This window comes from Glycine soja, chromosome 7 (genome assembly GCF_004193775.1).
Source record: "Glycine soja cultivar W05 chromosome 7, ASM419377v2, whole genome shotgun sequence".
NCBI lineage: Eukaryota > Viridiplantae > Streptophyta > Magnoliopsida > Fabales > Fabaceae > Glycine > Glycine soja.
In genome coordinates this window covers 20,154,823-20,177,587 of record NC_041008.1, presented here as the reverse complement: position 1 = coordinate 20,177,587, position 22,765 = coordinate 20,154,823, and the positions used below count along the sequence as shown (strand labels likewise).

The following is a 22,765-nucleotide window of genomic DNA, read 5'->3' as shown; positions in this document are numbered from 1 at the left end:
ACTAAACCATAAAATTCTTACAAAAATATTAAAGTAGAAGAAAACCTCAAAAATCTAGAGTGACTTGTTCACCTATTGTAGTTTTGTCATAGAAGTCATGTCTAGTCATGAAACTTGTCACATAAGATTTCTTATGTTGTGCTGAATTTTATTTTCTTGTTTCTTTGTCTAACTCATTTGTTCATGAGTGTATGAAATTCTTTTAGCCTATTATTTGATTTGAGTCAAATCTTTCATGTTAATTAGTCCTTAACATGTTCATGCAAAATTCTTAGAGAGTCTTTGATTGTGAACCTTTTCTTGAACTTTTAGGTTTCTTTATGATTGTGTCTATTGTGAATTTGAGTTTTGGTGATTGAATTGCTGGCTGAAATGTTGATCCTAAGTGAATATTGAACTCCGAAAACTGTGGTAAACAATCCTAGTGAGTTCAACATACATAGGAAGGTTGAAAGTAAGCCCAAGGCAATCAATATACCATGCTTAAAGAAACAAATCGCTGGTGCTGGCAGCTTGGGCATACAAACTTGTAAAAATTACTGAGAATTGGTTACTTCGAATTTTGAGCTGAAAGTTTTACTGAATTTTCTAGACATCTGGAAAAAAGTTATAAAAAAAGAAACAAGTGATTTGGATAAAAGGAAAAAATACGAAAAATCGCACAAGTTGGCAGGAAAATCAGTATCCAGAAAAAAAAGGTGAAAGGGAAGGGTGCTTGTTGTTTTGGCTCAAAACTTATTCTATAATTGGAAATTTCAATTCAAAATTAGTGTGAAGCTTCTCAAGGAGGTGAGCTTAGTTATGAGAGGGGTGTGTGTAGCTAAGCTCTAGCTTCTCAAGGAAGTTTTCTCAAAGAAGCTTCTCAAGGAAGTTTTCTCAAGAAAGCTTCTCAAGGAAGCTACCTAGTCTATAAATAAAAGCATGTGTAACACTTGTTGTAACTTTGATGAATGAAAGTCTTATGAGAAACACTTCAAAGTTCCACTTCTTTCCTTCTTTTATTCCTTCAATTTCGTGCTCCCCCCTTCTCTCTTTCTTTTCCTCCATTGAAGCATCCTTCCAAGCTTCTTATCCAAGGCTCATCTTGGTGGTGAAGCTCCTTCTTCCATGGCTTATTCCCTAGTGGATGGCGCCTCCTCTCACCTATTCTCCTTTGTCTTCCGCTGCATCTCCATGGTGGAAAATCACCATTAAAGGACCTCATTGAAGCTCAAAGATCCAGCCTCCATAGAAGCCCCACAAGCAAGCTTCCATCAGCTTCCCTCATCATGTGGCTGATGATGTTTACAATTTAATGATCCTTTGCTACCCTGCAATGAGACACACACAGATACACAAACACACACACATAGAGACAAACACAAACACAAACACACACACACACATAAAGATACACACACACACACAGTCACACACACATAAAGAGACAGACAAACACACTGAGCCACAGACACACACACATAAAGAGACAGACAAACACACTGAGCCACAGACACACACACAAAGACACACACACTGAGTCACAGACACACCCACAGTCACACACACATAAAGAGACAGACAAACACACTGAGCCACAGACACACACACAAAGACACACACACTGAGTCACAGGCACACACATACACAAACACACTCACACACATAAACAGACACACACACACACACACACATAAAGAGACAAACAGACACACACACACAAATAAAGAGACAAACACAAACACACACACACACACACACACACACACACACACACACACACACACACACACGCAGAGTCACACACACATAAAGAGACAAACAAACATACAAACACATTGAGCCACAGACACACACATACACAAACACACTCACACACATAGACAGACACACACACACACACATAAAGAGACAAACAGACACACACACAGATAAAGAGACAAACACAAACACACACACACACACAGACTCACACACACATAAAGAGACAGACAAACACACAAACACACTGAGCCACAGACACACACATACACAAACACACTCACACACATAGACAGACACACACACACACACACACACACACACACACACACATAAAGAGACAAACACACACACACACACACACACAACTGTTGATGTCCTTGTATGTTCTTGTACGTCATGAATGTTCTTGTATGTCATGAATGTTGTTATACGTGTTGAATGTAATTTGCTATATAAATAATTGTTGTTCATGCTGAGTGAACCGTAGATTCCCGTTTGAGACTGAATGCAATGATTCTTGCGGATAGTTTGCATTAGTCATTGTATTTAGTCTTGAAATGTCTGTTTGGACAGTTTGGGGAGACTGGTATTTTTATGTTAGACTCATTCGGTCAGGTTATTATTATTTTGATTAATTTGATGAAATTTTGGTTGAATGCATTTCAAGTTGTTCTCTGAGTGCATACTTGATTATCGTGAAATTCATTTCACTGATGTCATGTCATGTACTTGGAGACCAATGCGAAATGCTGCCGAAATTTACTCAAATTGTTCAAAATAATGATAACCATGACGTTTGAGGCTAACATAAAAGACAATCTTCCTAAATGGGATAGGGCCACACCTATAAATAAAAAAGTGAGATTTGCATGCATGGATTTGCTTAGATGGATCGAAGTTGGATCAATCAAAGTCGCATGAGCCCAAAATATAAGGATGACGTGGAGTAGTTCTTGCAATTTGCTTTAGAAAGAGGTCGACCGAATGAAGAAGGAAAATATTATTGTCCTTGCATCAACTATTTGAATGGAAGACGACAACTACTTGACGACATACAGGACCATTTATTGTGTGATGGGATGAAGAAGAATTACACGACGTGGATATGGCATGGTGAAGTGACTGACATGCAGAGTGGGTCCCAATCTGAACTATTTGATGTAGAAATGGGAGATCGCTTGGAGGACATGATTCGTGACCTTGGACAAGAGTCTTTTCAGGAAGCACACGCCCCTGTGTATGAAGGATTGCAGAGTGATTCAAAGAAGCCTTTGTATACAGGGTGCAAGAATTCCTTAACCATGTTGTCTGCGGTGTTAAGTCTGGTTAATGTGAAGGCCAGGTATGGGTGGAGTGACAAAAGTTTCACCTCACTGCTTGAGGTAGTGCGCAATCTGCTTCCAGAGGACAACACGCTGCCTAAAAGTTACTATAAGGTGAAGAAGATACCGTGTCCTATGGGTATGGAGTATCAGAAGATTCATGCTTGCCCCAATGATTGCATACTCTACAGGCATGAATTCCAAGAAAAGTCCAAATGCCCTATGTGTGGGACTTCACGGTACAAAGTGAAGGATGCCGAGGAAAGCAGTTATGATGAAAAGTCACAGAAGGGTCCGCCAGCAAAGGTTTCGTGGTATCTGCCTATCATTCCAAGGTTTAAGCGTCTTTTTGCTAACGAGGACGACGCAAAAGACCTTACATGGCATGCAAATGGAAGGATTTCTGATGGACTGGTCTGTCATCCGACTGATTGCTCACAGTGGAAGAAGATTGATGGTTTGTATCTGGATTTCGGGAAAGAGCAAAGAAATCTTAGACTTGGACTAGCCAGTGATGGAATGAATCCATATGGCACCTTAAGCACTCAACACAGTTCATGGCCAGTTCTGCTAGTAATTTACAATTTGCCTCCTTGGTTGTGCATGAAGCGAAAATACATGATGTTGTCTATGATGATATCGGGCCCAAGACAGCCAGGAAATGACATTGATGTTTATCTAAGTCCGTTGGTTGAAGATCTGAGAAATTTGTGGGACGAGGGGGTTGTAGTGTTTGATGCATTTCGCAAGGAGACCTTTGAAATGCGTGCAATGCTTTTTTGTACCATTAATGACTTTCCAGCATATGGGAATCTCAGCGGTTACAGTGTTAAGGGTCATCATGCATGCCCCATCTGTGAAGAAAATACAAGTTACATACAACTTAAACATGGGAGAAAAACTATCTACAGTAGGCATCGCCGCTTTCTAACACACAATCATCCTTACAGACGACTGAAAAAAGCTTTTAATGGAAGTCAAGAGCATGATATTACGCTGATACTGTTGACTGGTGAGCAGGTATATCAGCGGGTTCAACACCTGAATACTGTATTTGGGAAGACCCAAAAGAAGGATAAAAGTCAGAGTTGCATATGGAAGAAGAGGTCCATTTTCTTTGATCTTCCGTACTGGTGTGATCTTGATGTTAGACATTGTATTGATGTTATGCATTGGAGAAAAATGTTTGTGACAGTGTGATTGGGACGCTCCTTAACATTCAAGGCAAGGCGAAGGATGGCATGAATACCCGTCAAGATCTAGCTGATATGGGTATACGATCACAGTTGCATCCAAGGTCTGATGGGAAGAAAATTTACTTGCCCCCAGCCTGCCATACTTTGTCCAAGAAGGAGAAGATAAGTTTTTGTCTGTGTCTTTGTCGGGTGAAGGTTCCACAAGGATACTCTTCAAATATTAAGAGCCTTGTGCAGTTAAAGGAGCTTAAGCTTGTAGGGTTAAAGTCTCATGATTGTCATGTCCTCATGCAACAATTTTCAGCCGTGGCTATACGAGATATCTTGCCAAACAAAGTCAGGTTAGCGATAACTCGTCTGTGCTTTTTCTTCCATGCTATGTTTAGCAAAGTCATTGATCCATTCAAGTTTGATGAGTTGGAAAATGAGGCCGCAATTATATTGTGCCAGTTGGAGATGTATTTTCCCCCTACTTTCTTTGACATCATGATTCACTTGATTGTGCATCTGGTCAGAGAAATCAAATGTTGTGGTCCTGTTTATCTACGGTGAATGTACCCGGTTGAGCGATACATAAAGATTTTAAAAGGGTATACAAAGAATCTATATCGTCCAGAAGCATTTATTGTTGAGAGGTACATTGCAGAAGAAGCCATCTTATGTGTGTGTGTTTGTTGAGAGGTACATTACAGAAGGCTAAACCTGTTGGGCTTCTTGAGTGTCGGCATGATGATAGAGTGGGTGGTAAGGGTTCAAGAGGACTACATGTGATCACTCCAAGTGTTGAAGATTTGTTACAAGCTCACTTGTATGTCTTGAACAACAGCAATGAAGTTTTGCCATACATAGTTAAGCATGAAGCTTTAGTCAAATAGAATAATCCGAAAATGTCAAAGAATTGAGTGTTGAAAAAGCATAACAAGACTTTCTGTGATTGGTTTAAAGATACAATCTTTGCAAATGAGAATGTTTCAGAAACATTAAGAAAGCTAGCAGATGGGCCTAAAAGAAATGTTATAACCTGGCAAGGATACGACATAAACAGGTATTCATTTTACACAAAATCACAAGATGACAAAAGTAAAATGCAGAACAGAGGGGTCACCCTAAGGGTTGAATCTCAACACTTTGCAAGTGTCAATGACGCCAATCCCTGTGTAGCTTCCATCCCTTACTTTGGGTTCATTGATGAAATTTGGGATCTTAACTATGTGAAATTTACGGTATGTATTTTCAAATGTAAATGGGTTGACAGCAACACCGGTGTGCGCACCAATGATATAGGATTTACGTTGGTAGACCTAAAGAAACTTGGTTACCACAATGACCCTTTCATCATGGCAAAACAAGCTAGACAAGTATTTTACGTGCAAGACCCTTGTGATGAAAGGTGGTGCGTGGTTCTGCAGGGCAAAACAATTGGTGTTAATGTAGAAGATGATGATTCATACATGGACACCTATGTTAGTCCTTTGACCGCTCAAATCACTCCTAACGTTTTCGGAGAAGAAGAAGCTGACGACGTTCATGCTAATCGAAATGATCATGATGAAGGAGAATTGATTAACATCGTCTAATGTAATTTTCCGCAGAGACAGAGGTCACCAAAGCAAGTAAGTGACAGCTACATTTTTCTCTGATTGAGGCATCGGTATTTTGTTTTAGATGGTATCCTTAGGACTTCATACAGCTCATGTTTGTCGCCAGTTTCATCATCCACCACCCTTTTCTTCTTTGTCTTCTCACGTTTATTGTTGTTAAACCCATATTTATGTTTTCTTCCCTTCATGTCTTGTTTTATCACAACTTTAGTCGAATCTCCTATCTTCGGCACAGTTGAATCTCCTGTCTTATTCTCCAATGACACACTTTGATGTCCTGTATCTCTTTTCTTCGTATGTTCTAGTGCTTCAGCTTTAGAATGCATAAAGCAATCTGAATTTTCCAGTGATCACCAAAGGCTTCTGCATCAGCATTGACACTCTCCACCCTCTTTGGTTTATGCTTTTGTGCTGTATTCCATGCTTCCTCCTTATAAATCTCATATTTATTAGAGGTTGCACTAGAACGATCAGCACCAATCTGTGCTTCTTCCTCGTCTACCAGCTCAATATCTTTCCTTTCAACTTTCGTTTTGTAAATTACAATGTAGTTTACAAAAGGAAAGGTGAAACGAAAGATATTGAGCTGGTAGAGGAGGAACAGGCACAGATTGGTGTTGATTCTTCTAGTGAGACCTCCAATAAATCTAAGAATTATAAGGAGCAAGCACATAATGCAACACAAAAGCATAAACCAAAAAGGGTTGAGAGTGTCAATGCTGATGTAGAAGCCTTTGGTGATGACTGGAAAGTTCATATTGCTCTATGCATTCTGAAGCTGAAGCACTAGAACATATGAAGAAAAGAGATACAAGCCATCAAAGTGTGTCATTGGAGAATAAGACAGGAGATTCAACTGTGCTGAAGATAGGAAATTCGGCTAAAGTTGTGATAAAACAAGACATGAAGGGAAGAAGGCATAAATATGGGTTTAACAACAATAAACGTGAGAAGGCAGAAAAGGTAAGGATGGTGGATGATGAAACTGGCGACAAACATCAGCTGGATGAAGTCCTAAGGATGCCATGTACATGTGTATTTCTGAAGATATGGTATTTACATTCCATCAAGCATACATTGACTGTTGATTACATGTAATACACTTTTTATAACATGGTTGCCCCAAATCACAATTAAAAAGCACAACTAAATCACTTTCAGGGCACCCCTTTTGTTGGGTTTTTTGTTTTTGGAAGGTGGCACCTTGGGTGTCTTGTATGTGATGTCCTCAGTACCTCTGGTACTGTTATGTTTTATTAATAATATTATACTTTTGCCTTCCAAAAAAAAACTTATGACTGATCCTCTTTTGATTAATCCTATTTTGTATGTTGTTGTATGTATTGTATAAAAGATCAAGGGTTCTCCACCTGCCTCCACTCCTTCTCCTCCTCCTTTGGACGCATCAGCTTTGTCGTTTGCCGTGAAGCGGACACGCAAAGCCTCATGTCTATGATCGTTGTCCACTAGACCACCTGGTGCTGAGAGACCAATGGTGCATGTTGATCCTACTACCGGGAAGGCCGACAGTTCCCACAGGAAGAAATTAAGAACATATTTGGGGATTGTGGCACGTGATAAGGTGGACGTCACCTACGAGAACTGGAAGGAGGTCCCTACTACTCAGAAGGACCTGATTTGGGAGGATATTCAGGTATTTTTCTTTGCTTATTTAATTTTGTTTAATTAATAGCCAAAAAATACATTATTGTAACAAATAAACTTTATTTCATGTTGTCAGGCGGAATTTGATATCCTAAAGGCTTCTAATAGTAGGACGAAAAAGAAGTTACTGCAGACCATGGGGGAGAGATGGAGGCAGTTTAAATCAGACCTCACGAGGAAATGGGCCCTTGCAGCCGATCAGGACGGTGTCGAGGACACTGTCTGTGAGAAATACAACATCAGCAAGGAAAAGTGGGCCCAATTTTGCCAGACTCGCAGAGACCCTTCTTGGGAGGTATGTTCCTTGCCATTTAAGTTGTTTTTCAAATAACATGATGTTGTTATACTTCATTCTACCAATTTCAAATATTATTGTTTAATTTTTTCAGGATATGCGCAATAAGGCACAGGCCATCCAGAAGTAGAATACTACCCCCCACGTTTTGTCTCGTGAGGGTTATGATTATTTGGAGTAGAAGCTCCTGGCTAAGAAGACGAAGAAGAAGCTGGAGGAAGTTGCACAGTCAAGAAGCGTTGATGGCATCATCGACCCTCCATCCCCGGTCAGATGCCACGTGAAGTGGAAGATGGTCCGCACGAAGAAAATAGGGGAGATGACGACTGAGGCCGCAAAGGAAATCGCTGAGAAGATTGTAAGTCATTTTCAACTAACCATTACAATTATATTTCAATATTTTGTGAATGTCATGTACCACTGTGTGTTTTCTGTGCAGGATTCCTTTGAGGAGCAGGCCACACAGGGATCCTTCGTCCCCTATGGACGTCAGGATGTTCTCGCCGCTGCTATTGGACGTCCAGAGCACCTTATCCGTGTCCGTGCTGCAGGAGCCGGTATCATCATCAAGCAATACTTTGGATCGGCTTCACAGACGTCCCGCAACGCTTCCTCCCTGCCTCCTGACGAATTGTAGCAGCTGACCCAGCAAATCAGGGACCAGCTAGAGGAGTCCATCACAGAGAAAGTGACGCGGCAGGTCATGGCATCCTTCAGCCACATGCAGTCCCAGCTAGAGGAGTCCATCACAGAGAAAGTGACGCGGCAGGTCATGGCACCTCTGGTTGGTCCCTCCGGTCCTCGAGTGAGCACAAAGGGGTGTTGTGTTGATCCCTCAGGAAATGATCCTGAGACGGGTGACTCTGACAGGTGCGGGTTGTACATAGAAGTAGATCCTGCCCGCCTGGTTGCCATGGGGATAGTTTATGAGGGATCCACTGTTGTTCATAATACTCCTTTGTTGCCTGGCCAAGTAAAGGTGAGTGTGGAGGAGGTTACATGTGCAGATGCTCCAGTTCCTGTACCCACTGATGAGGTTTCCTTAGTGGGGCAGGAACTTCACACCTTCCTTGCTTGGCCGACACATCTGGTCAAGTCTTTATCACAATAGGTACTTATTGTCCTTACTATATGTTTCTTCTTTTTAAATTAATTCATTAAATGTGCCTCAAATTAGGCTATTTAACTTTGTTTCATGAACAGGTAGCTGTGTCTCCGGCAAAACCACCTCCAAAGCCCGATCCGGAGGTCGATGATCCGCTTTATCTGATGACATTGATCATCCCAGAGCTTTTCTTGAGGCCTTATCAGGTTAGATGGGATGCCACCGTGTTCGGGGTCTTTAATCCAGATTTCCCCCTCTACATAAAGCACGAAGACCTCTCCAAAATCGCACACGGTGGTCAATGTCTCAACATATCAGTGTTACAGTTGTGGATTCTGTAAGTCATTTTATACTACTTTTAATTGCCTAAGTTATTGCTTTCAATTCATAAATATTTAACTTTGACTTAACATAAACAGGCATCTCACTGAAACATGTATGCGAGTGGGGAATTATGATATCTATGGATTCCTCGAGCCACAGTCCATTCAGAGGTCTGGGTAATCATAGTTTGAGTCTGAAAGTTACATAAAGAGTTGGATGCAGAGTTCACAACGCGATGTCTATCTTGGAGCCTACCTAAATGGGTAAGTCACAAAATAACTAAATTTAATTAATGTTTAGTAATGTACTAACCCATTTTAGGTTCCACTGCAGCGAACACTGGCAGATGGTGGTCATCCTGCCCAAGGAACACCTAGTTGTCTGGTTTTGTTCATTGCATAACAGGACAGACAACTACCTTAAGGGGATTATTAATAGGTTAGTGTTCTTTTCAATACATTTGCATTGTAATACCTCATCGTACAACACCAGTTGTTAATTGTTAGTCATCTGGAACAATGCGTTAAAAGGTCTTGATGATGTTCCACAGCCTAAATCAAAGGCTTCTGCTAGGTGAATTGTCTTCAAAGTACGTCATTTACATAAAACTTCGACTTATATATATTTCTTTATGTGTCTATACACTAGTTGTTTAATAAATATCCAAATTTCATTATGTATTTAGTGTAATAGACAAAAAGGAAGTACTGAGTGCGGCTACTATGTGATGCACTGGATGTCCACCATCATTTTAGGAACTTTTAGGAATAATTGGGAAGCAGTAAGTTTATTTCAAACAAAATTGATTTATTTATAATTTGTATTACATTATTAACTTATTATGATTTATTTCATCATGCAGTATTTTAACGATCCTAGACCATTGGAGCCAGAGAGATTAAAGGCATTGCGGATCCAGTGGGCACAGTTTTATCTCCGAGTTAGAGATCAGGCCTAGGATTTAGGAACATTGGTTTTTTCCTTAGTTTACTTTGGTTTAACATTTTTGATATTTTCTATTTAATATGAACATTGAATTCATTTGATGATTGTTCTTTATGATAAATCAATTATTTGATGTTTATTATCATTAAAATTGCTTGAAAGCAGAATAAAATGTTTATTTACTGTGAATTGGCCTTGAAATTGCATTTGACAGGTACAATTTTGGGTTTACTGTAAAAACAGAAAGTATATATATAAAAAAAATACTTGAAAACAACATCGGTTATTAACAAAAACCGATGTTAATATGATAAACAACATCGGTTATTTACAAAAACCGATGTCGACATGAACCTTAACATCGGTTGTAATAGACAACCGATGTTAACATTTGTATATTAACATCGGTTATTTGTATATAACCGATGTCAGCGTTTGTATTTTAACATCGGTCATCTGTAGATAACTGATGTCAACTCTTGTATATTAACATCGGTTATTTATAAATAACCGATGTGAACATTTGAATATTAACATCGGTTGTCTACACATAACCGATGTTATACACAAAGAAGTACACCAAATAAGTGTATGCATCATCAACGTTGACATCGATTTTCTAGAAAAACCGATGTTAATGGAATATATTAACATCGTTTATCATAGGAAACCGATGTTAATATATTACATTAACATCGGTTTTTAGAAAACCGATGTTAATATAACATATTAACATCGGTTGTACTGCAAAACCGATGTCAACGTTCATCATGCGTACACTTTTTTTGCTGTTGTTCATTGTGTTTAACATCGGGTATCCAAAGAACCGATGTTGTCATATATATGTTAACATCGGTTTTACAAAATCGATGTTAACATTCATACATTCAACATCGGCACTTTCAACATCGGTTTTAGAACTGATGTAGAATGTTCTAAATAACCGATGTTGAAAGTGTATTTTCTAATAGTGTATATTCAAAAGATAATTGAAAAATTACAAAAGATAAATACAAATTAAGATAAATAATAAAAGATAAAGGAAGATATCAACATCACAAGAAATTATTCATAAAAAGGATAAATGTGAGATTAATTAATATTTATATATATGAAATTTTACAATTTACACACATATAAAGTACTTAAATTTATATAAAAACATAAATAATATGAAACACTAACCTAGCCACCGTTTACAACTCCCCTCCTCAAACCAACAACAAATATACAACAGAATCAAACAATATAAAATAGTTGCATTAATCAATGATATACAATTTTTTTCTATAGGGAAACTATATGTCTATGTTGAATGGACCTAGCGACACCAGGGATTCATCACACAAGAGTCGTTCCCGCAGAGGGAGTTAAGAATCGATCCTCTCGTTTCCCTTTTGCATTTGGGAGAGAAACACATTGTAAAAAAACAAATATAGTAAACCTTACATAGATATTTGTCTTTGTATCTTTCCCAAAAGTTTGAGAGGAAACATGAAAAACAATATTCATCCCTGAAACAATATGTAAATATCAAAAATGTTAGCAATGCATCTTCTATGATATATATTCTTTTGACATACTTTCTCTTAGATGATGTTCATGTATGTTTTACCAAGTATGAGATTGATATTTTTAGAGGATTAATGTTATTTTTTGTCCTTATAAATTTGACAATTTTTTTTCTTTTAATTATGAAACTCACTTTTTGAACATACTCTTCTTTATTGGCTTATATTTATTGAAAATCATAAATTTTGATAGATCTTTCATTATTTTTAATAAATTTTAATTAATAATAAAAAATTTATTTAAAAAAAATATGTTAAAAAATATATCATTAGCACTCCTCATAAAAAGTGTATTAATAAAAATAATAAATGATCAATTGCGTCCCTAAAAGGGTATAACAATAACAATTTAGTTATTAAAAGAACAAAAATTTTAATTTAATTCCTAAAATATAAAATAAATATGGCAATTAAATTTGTTAAGTTTCATAGGACTATTTTATCATCAATGATAATATTTAATGAACAATTTGACATTGAGTTATATTTTTAGAAAACTACTTTTTGATATTAAATTATAAATTTCATAAAACAATTTTATTCTAAGTTGTATGATAGGACATACTAAATCAGAATTTCGTTCTGCGGTACTAAAATATCATCATCTTACACTTTAGGAACCAAAAAGTAACCATTTACCTATGAAAGAAAGTTAGCGAATATGTTACTAACCTCTCATTGGCGATTATAATGATCATTTGTATCGTGGTTTTGGACTAGCATTAGCAGGACCATTGTTTCCCTTAGCAATGTTCTGCACAAGCACATCTCCCACACTCTCTCCAATGCCCTCAACGAGTCCTCCAATGAACTCAATGACCACTTGAGAAGCCACACGTGCTGCAGCAGCAAGCACGCTAGGCTTCTCAGGTGTCCTAATGCCGTTGGCTTGTAGTCCGTTGATCTTGGTCTTGGCGCACACCGCGTGGAGATGGTACTTGCACACAGTGCAGCGGTAGACCTTCCCGGACCTCCGCTTCTTGCACTCACCGCAGACGAAGGAGGCGGGGTCCGGGGCAGTCGATGAGGTTGTTGGGAGCATTTTGAGAGTGTGGGGGTGGGGTGGGTACTCGATTTCGGTGTTGAGCATGGCACAGCATGGGTGCATCTGAAAGGCACATGCAGTGCATAGGAAGGCAAAGCCCTTTGTTGGTTTGCCACACACATCACATTTTGATTTTGCCATCCCAGTCTTGGCTGAAACAAAAAAAAAAAAAACAATATTAATTAAAGAAAATGTTAATAGTGCATTTCATCTTTCATAGTGTAGAATTTTTCATCCATAGTATGTATAAAGAATTTATAATAATTTATCTATACATTTTAATCAACATAGTTATATTTCTTTATGGCTCATGGTGTAGAATGAAAGACATAAAGAGAGGGAAAAAAATAGAAGATAAGAAAAATTGATAAATTTAATAAGTGATGTGATATAAAATAAAGAAAGAGATAAAAGACATAAAATAAAAGTGAGATGGAGAAAAAAAGATAATGTGTGATAATAATATCTCGTTAGTTAATTAATGAATACGAAATAAAAGTTGGGATATTAAGTAGGAATATTTTTCTTCCAAAAAGTAATGAAAGACGAAATGACTAATTTAAAGTAATATAATGGAGAGAGAAAATAGAAAATTGAATAGTTAAAACTCATAAACATGTGATGCTAATCAATTTTGTTCTAATTTATACAAAAGATTCGTTATAAAAAAGCATTTTTTTTTTATCTAAAACACACAAAGAGACTAGTTAAGTAGTTTTAAAATTACTTTTATTTCGAAGAAGTTTTAGAATTTGTTAAGTTTGATTGTGTAAGCTTTAAAAATCAATCATTTGATTGATAGGATTCATTATTTATAAAAAGTTATTGAATGAATTCATTTGATCAAATTTATTTTTAATGTAAGTGGATCTTAATTTATCAGCATCAGCATCTATGTACTTGACTTTTTTGAAGTTTTGATAGAGAAAAAGTACCATATTTATATTTGACAAGACCTTATATTTCATTCTATACTATCTATATGTTATTTTACAGATTTTTTTTGACAGAACGTTATTTTATAGATAATGGTATAAATGTTTGTAATTTTTTAATATAATTAAATGAAAGATTAACAATAGATAGCCTAATTTTTAACTGAGAGAGTTAGGCTGGTCTATGTTGTTTAACAATTTTCATAAAGGCAGCAAGAAAAAACAAATTTCATCACAAACATTGAGTTAGTTTTGTTGTTGAATTAAAATATTTTATGAAATATATTAAATTTAAGAATTTCATAAATTTTAGACATGAATATGTCTAAATTTCATTTACTATAATATAATATTTAAATAAAAAATTACATTTGTACAATTGTACTCATGAATATATATATATATATATATATATATATATATATATATATGTATGTATGTACGTGGTTTACCTGGTTTGGAATGGAACAAGACAGAGTGTTGTGAGTGAAAGGGGTGTGCCTTGAGAGCAGGAGGAGCCAAGGCACAGAAGTCATGCAGCTGAAAATCACATTGCTGGCAAACAAACCTCTTTCCAGAGCCATACTCTTTGCACCCCACACAATTGAACAGGTCAGGGAGATCCACCATTGAGAGAGGGTGCTGAGGGTGGCTGAAGTGAAGAATCTCCTCCCCAAATATGAGTTGTGGTGAGGTAGGAAACTCCACAGGTGGAGGAGGGGACTTTTTGGTCACATAGCCTGTGGAATATTGGTGGTCACTTGGGGCTGTGATTTGGTATTCCATTGTTGAAGAAGATCTCTCAAGCTTGTAGGTTCTTGTTTTCTTCACTTGTTTTAGGCTCTTCATCATGGTGGTGGATTTATAATTGAATTGGTGGTGCTACGTATATAATTAAATTTTCTTCTCTCCCAAGCTAGCAACCTTTTGCAACTCAGATTCAGTGGTGTAGAACAAATGGCAACACCTTGTGGAGAATATATATTAATTGGGGCTGCCAAAAGTAAATTTCACTATTCATGTCTTTGGAAATTAAACACCTAGCTAGGTTGTTGAAATTAAGAAGATGCCATGCATCAAAGCATCTTGCATGGAAGTACTATTTGCCTCTTGGGGCATTTTGTTAATTTATGATGCTTCGTGCTTAATTGTGCCACCTCGTGCTACCCTGTAACATGTCCTCTCCCTTCTGTCTATGGACCCGTCCAAATATACTTATCTATTAAAATATTATGTCTGGTCTTTTTCAGGTTTTTATTTTACTTTTTTTTTTCATTTTGTCATATGGTAAAATGAAATAACTATTTAATTTGGTACTTGAAACTGACATTTTTTGTGTGTTATACTTTGATCTCTGAAAGTTTTCTTTTATGGACAAATTCTTCAAGCTTCTCGGGAAAAAAATATATATAGTTCCTTAAAAATGAGATTGTTTACATGTTGGGTAACTTGATAGGGTAAACCTGTTAGTAAGCTGACACTCTGGGGATTAATTTGTATAAACATACACTTTCAAGACCAAAATAGCATAAATTATTTCTTTCCCGGATTAAATTGTATATTAATTCCTAGCTAATTGATAACAACAAGACTTTTTCAGATTTTATTTTTTTAGCTAAGGTTTTATTATTAACTTGTCGTTCCTACAGCTTTAATATTTTATTTAAAAAAAGGACATTAAACTAAAGGTTTTAGTTCCAATATTAATAACAGGACAATAAATATATATAATGGAAAGAAGTTCTAATATATATATATATATATATATATATATTATATTAGTTCTCTTCCAGAAGAAGTTATAGTATTTCCCCGTTAGCTTACTATAACTTTAAGTAAACAAGCTTCGTTAATATAAGTACTCAAATTATAACCACGTAAGGTTTCTTGCATGTGAGGGAATAATTTATTAAATAAAATAACTTATGTTTAATTCTTTTTATATGTAAAAAAAAAAAATTAGGCTAGTGACTGTTATATACTACAAACCAAATTATTTTTTCACCCAAAAGATAAAAGACACCTGTGATTTCTAAAAAAAATAATAATATAAGCACCTCAATTTTACAGAGGCACAAATTCAGAAATATAAGGCGGGGATATTTTTTAGCTTTATTATTATTAAAACATTTAACTTCTAATAAATAATTATTTCCCAGATAATGACTTTTAGAAAAATCATGCATAGGAAACTCACTTAAACAAACTTGACAAGTAACTCACCTTACCTGACTATAGTGCGTTAATTAAAGTCTACAAGTAATAAAGGTCTATGAAACGTCATAATATTGGCTATTATGTGTTTATTGAAAGCATAAAGACTCTTTACAATACTGCTAATTAACAAATATATGAAACTTTTAAAAAGGGGGCATGGCCCATGCTTACCTCGGTCGAGATCTTTAAAATTAATGAACCATACAAATCTTGAATAAGTGACTTTTACATTATTAGTATCATATTCTAACTAATTAAGCTAATAAACTAATTATGTTAAAAAATAATTAATGTTATTGTATATGACATTAAATTTTTTAATATATATTTAATACATATATAAATTTATATAATAAATTTTGTAATAATTAATTTTGATTTAATAATATATTTTTTACATATATAAATTTTGAATGAAAATTTGAATTTTTCATAATGTTAGATGTGTCACGTTCAGTAGTGATGAGACCTAATTTATATACATGAGTGAGAGTTAACTCTCATCTTCTAATTTTATTTTATAAAGTTGAGTTAAAGTCATAATTCATTTTTTAAGATGATATCAAATTTTATCTTAATGATTTATTGTTGGACCTATTGCACCACACCCTATTGAGCCGCTATCACTCACAAATGTCACATCCTATAAACTTTGATTCTCTTTGTTAACAAAAAAAAGTCTTGTAAACTTCATGGTCAATTTGTCCAGCCCTCGATATGAGGAGGGCATTAGAGATTTCACACTGACCAATGATAAAGCCTAATTAGTGTATATAAGTGGAAAGACAACCCTCACCTTACAAGTTGATGTTTTAAGGTTGAGTAAGACATATAATTCATTTTTTCGGACATACATTACACTTTGTCATTGATATTTTTAAAATTAAGTAAAATTTAAAATAAAATTGATATAAGAAATAAACTTATCCTAATTGTTAACCAATAGTGAATGAGCACCTTATTAATTAATAAAAATATATTAGGAGACATGTTCATGATGTTGAATAAGGATTCTATTTTATTCAAAAGGATTATATTAAAGAAAAAAAATTATAATGAACGAAAAAAAAAATTAAATTAGAACAAAAATTACACAATTAATAAACTAATTTATCTGAGGCATATCATCTTCATATTTACTAATTAATATAAAAATTTAAACTTAGAATTATTAAATTTAAAAAATAGTATAAGAAAAATAAAAATATAAAAAAATCTCGTTCAAATGTAAATAATTACATTTATAACATTTTATAACATAAGAATAGATTATTCTCAATTTCTCATGCTTTTTGAATTAATATAAATATGTGTGGGTAAGAAACTTTATTTAATACATGTACATTAGGTTTCCTTTCCAATTATTCTAAAACGCTTATTTTTCGTGTGTTGAACACACTTTTTTTTATATTGGATGTACCAATCATTTCAATCATCATAATCATACGTTCGACAAAAATAAAGGAATTTATGCTTTTCCCCAACATTTTAATTTTTTTTAGAAATAATAACATTTTAGTTCAGTGTTGATTTTATTTAAGCTTTTTGTTATTGAAAAATTACACCGATCTCTATTTTCTTTAAGAGCCTATCTCTATTATTTAATACCTAATCCGTACACGATAACATCAATGATGTTTAAAAAAATTAAAAACACATTTTCGATTCTGATGTATGCATATAATACTTCTTAAAATACAAAATAATAATTGTTTGGGGAAGTTCAATATAAGTATCTTTGTATATATATCAGAGTTATTGGTCCGAATAGTATTCAGTTGGATCTCTTAAGTAAAATTTTAAGTTTAAACTTTTTAGATAAAAAAACGTAATTTGAAAGAAAAACTTCACACCATTGTTATCGTAGCCAAAAGTTTTCTCTCAAATATCAATATATAAACACAATTTAAACTAATATATTATTAATTAGGTTAATTTGTTCAAAATTATTGTTTTTTATAAAAAAATTAATTAAATCAAATCAATTAATTTAATTTCTTTTGCTATGTACTTTAACCAAAGTATGGCCCTAAAAAAGAAGGGATGCACAATGCGAGGGCAATTATTTATCTATGTTCATATATACAAGGAAGACACGTAATAGAACCAATTTTCTAGGGCATATATATATGTTTCTTGGAAAGCCAGCATGGGAATAATTTAGGGCCCAACATATGGTTTTGATTCCAGATGGGGCCATTAAATTGAGATTTCTGCGAAGTTGAAGTTAGATGAAATAAAATGCGATACCTGCCACCAAAGTCAAGATTTTCTTTGGAGCAATTGAATGGGTTATTTGCTTTCGAGATAAAATTAGGTATTTTGGTAAAAAAAAAAATTCTGATTCATGTAAGCTATGTGGATTTGCACTCCTATATGATTTTATATTGTTTTTTCTGAGTTGTAAACCATATATTTGAAGAATTATTAGATGCCTCTTTCAATCACTTGACTAAATGTCATTGAAAGTGATTCCCAATTATTATTTGTTTGAGTGTAGCAAGGGATTCCCATTATATTATTCGTACACATATATATTTGCTTTATCCCATTTTGGCTTCAAGAAATCCACAAGCTTCACAGCAAAAAGGAAAAATCAAGATACGTATTCGGTATTCCTATCTTTAATCTTTAAGACTTTTAGCACCACAGAAGATTTCCACCATATATAGTTTCATTTTGTTATGTTGTCACTTTTTGTTATATATAGTTAAGACTTACTGGAAGAATAAACTATTAATTAGAGGGAAAGAAAATTCGATACCTAACGCAGCCTCTATGTTTCTTCTAGATAAATTAATCTCTAAGCTAGGATATTTTAAACGTTTGCATTGTGGCAACAAAATGCCTACTACTGCAAATATAATTCAAAGCTGAACAATACATTGTTTAATAAAGACAAGAAGATGCAGGTTGAAAGAGGAAGGAGATACCTCCTTTTCGTAGTCCAACATAGATTCGTCTACCTTATCTCACCAGTTAGTTACCAACATGTCAAATTTCTTTTATGGTACATTTTCTTTTTACTGATCATACATTGAATTTATTTATATATTAGATCTTAAAGCATTTTCACATGAGTTATATATTTTTTATACTGCACACATGAGTTATATTATTCATATAACTTGAGTTCAAGTCTTAACTATACGGTCATATTAAATATTTTTTAAAAAAAATTATTGTACATAATCATCTTATTCAACTTAAATAAAATTATTTTCCGAAAAAAATATGTGATATAAACAAAATATATTATTCATACAACAGATATCAGAATTTGGTTTTTTCTCTCTTCATCTTGTCAATTATCTTAGACTTTTTCTTTCTCGATCTCTCTCATTTAATTTCTAGACAAAAAAAAGTAATATTCAAACTAGTTATAGAAACGTTTTCTAGATCATTTTGTGTTACATTATGTATAGATTACGGAATCGATTGTGCTATAGTGGAGTACTGTTAATTACTGGAGGATGGAATAATAAAATACGTACGTATGGCAGAACTGGAAACCATATTAGGCATATATATATATATATATATATATATATGTACCAGTAAAATAACGCCACACTTTTATTTTTGAGAAACATATGAAGTGGGAAAGACCTTTTATTATGAAAAAACTAAAGAGTAAGAATAGTAAAAAACTATGCTTACAACCCGTTCACTTGAGTTCTTTAATTAAAGTCTAAAGTTTAATTTGAATATGAAATCACAATTAAATGTATCATATTATTCCAAATGGGATGAGAGAGGATTAACGGGATGTCAAATAAGAGTCTCCAATACATCTGATTAAAAAAAGAGTAAATCATTGAATTAAATCATCAATAGTTAAGATTAAAAATTAAAATCATTTGACTTTTTTAAATATTCATATAATTACTAAATAACTTTTAATCTTAATTATTCAATATATATATATATATATATATATATATATATATATATATATATATATATATATATATATATATATTCTAGATTTATTCCTCTTACTTTCTCATAATAAAACTCATCTCATCACTTAATGCATATGTTCCCTTTTTTAATGTTGCTAATTTATAGCATACTAGTATTTTAACAGGGATAAATACTTATTTTTAATTTTTGAATAACTAAAATATAGGATAAATCAATATTTTTTAATATATAAATTATCATAGATGAAATTCTTAATAAAAGATTAGTTTTAAACATATATATTGTATTTTGGATTTACAAAAAGAGAATTTATAAGTCGATTTAAAAACTATCGATAATTTATTTTAGTAAAATATTAAAATTCAGTTTAAAAATAAGAATTAAAAGATACATTGAAAGAAATAAACGATAAAAAAAATAAAGTATAAAGATAAAGATAAAAGGAGTGTATGTACGTAGGTGTTTGAGATAGCGGATAAAGAAAGTTTGAGATAGCGGATAAAGATGAGCTAGTTGTTAGATCAAATTAAAATTATATTTAAGAAGTACATTTTTTGGGAATAAAAATTAAATTAAATGCTAAACACATGATATTAGGATATGGCGTGGGCCTCAATGAAAGTAAATCAATGATAATGACTCGTAAAAATACTCCCATTTTTTTTTATATAAAAAAAACTCTTAAAAATGATCTCTTGAAAAATAATTCTTAAAAGAATGTTCTCATTTAAGATAAGAATTTAAATTTATAATATAAAAGTAGATAATATAATGCTTCTTTCCTATCAACATTTATTTACTCCCCAAAAAAAAATGTCAGATTTTTTTCATTTTTATTTTTCTAGAGACAAATGATATGTTGTATACCATCAGGAGTGTACGAGGGTGAGCGTGAAGGATGTATAGCATATGTAGTAGCAATTAAAGAATACGATACTTACTTGACTTATACGTAATTATTTTAGTAATCTAGTTTAAGAAGTATTTATTTGAGTAATCATGTGCATAAGAAAGCGTGTTGAACTGTCTCCTCCTTTCTCCTTTATTTTTTTATATGGGTTAATCCAGTGCTTGAAATTCGAAAAAAAGACATTTTTCTCTCTCTTCAATAGATTCTGTTTTCGATCAGCCATCTAAAATTTTCAAAAATTGAACCAGGATTTACAAATGAACTTTACAAAATGCGATCCTTCAGGCACAGTATAAAGGTTGTTTGCGTTGTCTTGCTATCCAATTTTAATTCCTATTTAGATACAAATTCTTAAGTATGCCCATATATATGTCTTATAAGTTATAACATATGGCTCCACCTCATCGACAATATGTAAAACATACAATATGTATTTCCATCCTCTTCTATTCTTCTTTAGTGTTGAGACTAAGGTAGGCCAATTGATTTGACATTGGAGATGCATTTGATATAAATTCATTAATAGCTTCTTCAATACTATTTTACAGTTCATTTGATACAATTCTCTAACCAACATCTTGCACGCTATTTTGAATAATTCAACGTCAAACACAATATAAATAGTTCTTAAATAGGAAACTAATCAAGTTTATTTGCAGTTTATCTGAATCATATTAAATATTTAATAAAAAAATTAATAATTTAGATTTTTTTTACTCTTTATATTATTTTTTATTTAGTATCAAATACACACTTTACAAAGAATAGTTTTTTCGTAGAACCAATACACACAGAACCAGACACTATAAATATTGTAAATTACAGTTTTATCCTTCATTTATCATAAGTAACCTAATGAGATAATAATACACACTAATGTTGATTAGACGTGAGAAAACACAAATTTGGTAAAGAATCACTATAACACCCCCAATATTTATGTACAAATGGTGGTGAAATTAGTCTTTTATTAATAATAGACCTGTTTTGTTAGGCCTTCCAGATGTGACACGGGTCTTAGTGTTTGCAACCCAATAAACCATACGTAGTCCTATATGTTCCGAAACCTAAACCTAATCTTTTATTTCTACTCTCTTCTTTGGAACGTGTGCTTCCACTTAGAGTCATCAGGGGAACCTTTGAAAGAAACACCATTGCTACTGTGAACGGAGGATTGGAGAAGCTTTTGTCAAGCCCTCTTGTTGTGAATGTCATTTCGAGGTAAGGGAATGTAAGTTATCTCGCTCATGGGCATGGTAGTAGTCGCAAGTCGAATATAGTTGACCTCTGACCCCAGTTTGCTATGTTTGATTGAATTGCATAAAGGAAAATGATTTTCCCCAACACTTATTATATTTTTTGCATTGAATTTCGTGTTTGGATGAATTGCAGAATTATCTTAATAATTGCTCTCTTTGCATTCGTGTTTTATGTGTTCCTTGTTGATTAGATTTCATTATGAACTTGTCATATACCCTTTGTGTGAGTTTTGAGGTGATTGGAAACCCTCGTGCTAGAGTTTATGTAGAATAACTCTGAGCAAAACTTTCTGTCAGTCATTATTCAATTTGCTAAGCAAAACGAGCACAAAAAATGGGATGAATTTTTATGATTAGATTTCTCACTGAGCGAGAATGTGTTTGTTGAGGTACTACTAAAAAAAAGGTCTTCTATATCGGTTTTAATGGTCTTGCTACATTGGTTACGACGCGTGGTGGTAACACATTGTCGTTGAATACCGACATCGGTTGGAGGATCGTCCTTAAATGACAACTTTTCTACATCGGTTGTGTAGTTCAACCGATGTAAAATATGAGTTTTCTACATTGGTTCTAAGGTTGAAATCGATGTTGAATGGTAGGGTTTCTATATCGGTTATCAGTCAACCGATGTAGAATGAGTAATAATGACAAGGTTTCTACATCGGTTATAAGTCAACCGATGTAGAATTTAAGGGTTTCTAC

At 33.8% G+C, this 22,765-nt stretch overlaps 1 protein-coding gene across 1 annotated transcript; it reads right to left on the bottom strand.

The window, feature by feature from the left end:
• Window positions 1–11,283: 11,283 nt before the first annotated feature.
• LOC114419149 lies at window positions 11,284–14,804 on the bottom strand. The gene is made up of 3 exons (XM_028384792.1): window positions 14,200–14,804; window positions 12,440–12,964; window positions 11,284–11,710 (listed from the first exon to the last, which is right to left on the bottom strand). The coding sequence occupies exons 1-2, from the start codon at window positions 14,597–14,599 to the stop codon at window positions 12,462–12,464; spliced, it is 903 nt and encodes a 300-aa protein (XP_028240593.1). The 5' UTR covers window positions 14,600–14,804; the 3' UTR covers window positions 11,284–11,710; window positions 12,440–12,461.
• Window positions 14,805–22,765: the final 7,961 nt, after the last annotated feature.

Bases quoted from the DNA above. Each gene is read 5' to 3' on its own strand.
- LOC114419149 (XM_028384792.1), bottom strand. From the start codon at position 14,599: ATGATGAAGAGCCTAAAACAAGTGAAGAAAACAAGAACCTACAAGCTT. The intron at 12,965-14,199 runs GTAAACCACGTA...TTTTTGTTTCAG, and splicing joins CTTGTTCCATTCCAAACCAG to CCAAGACTGGGATGGCAAAA.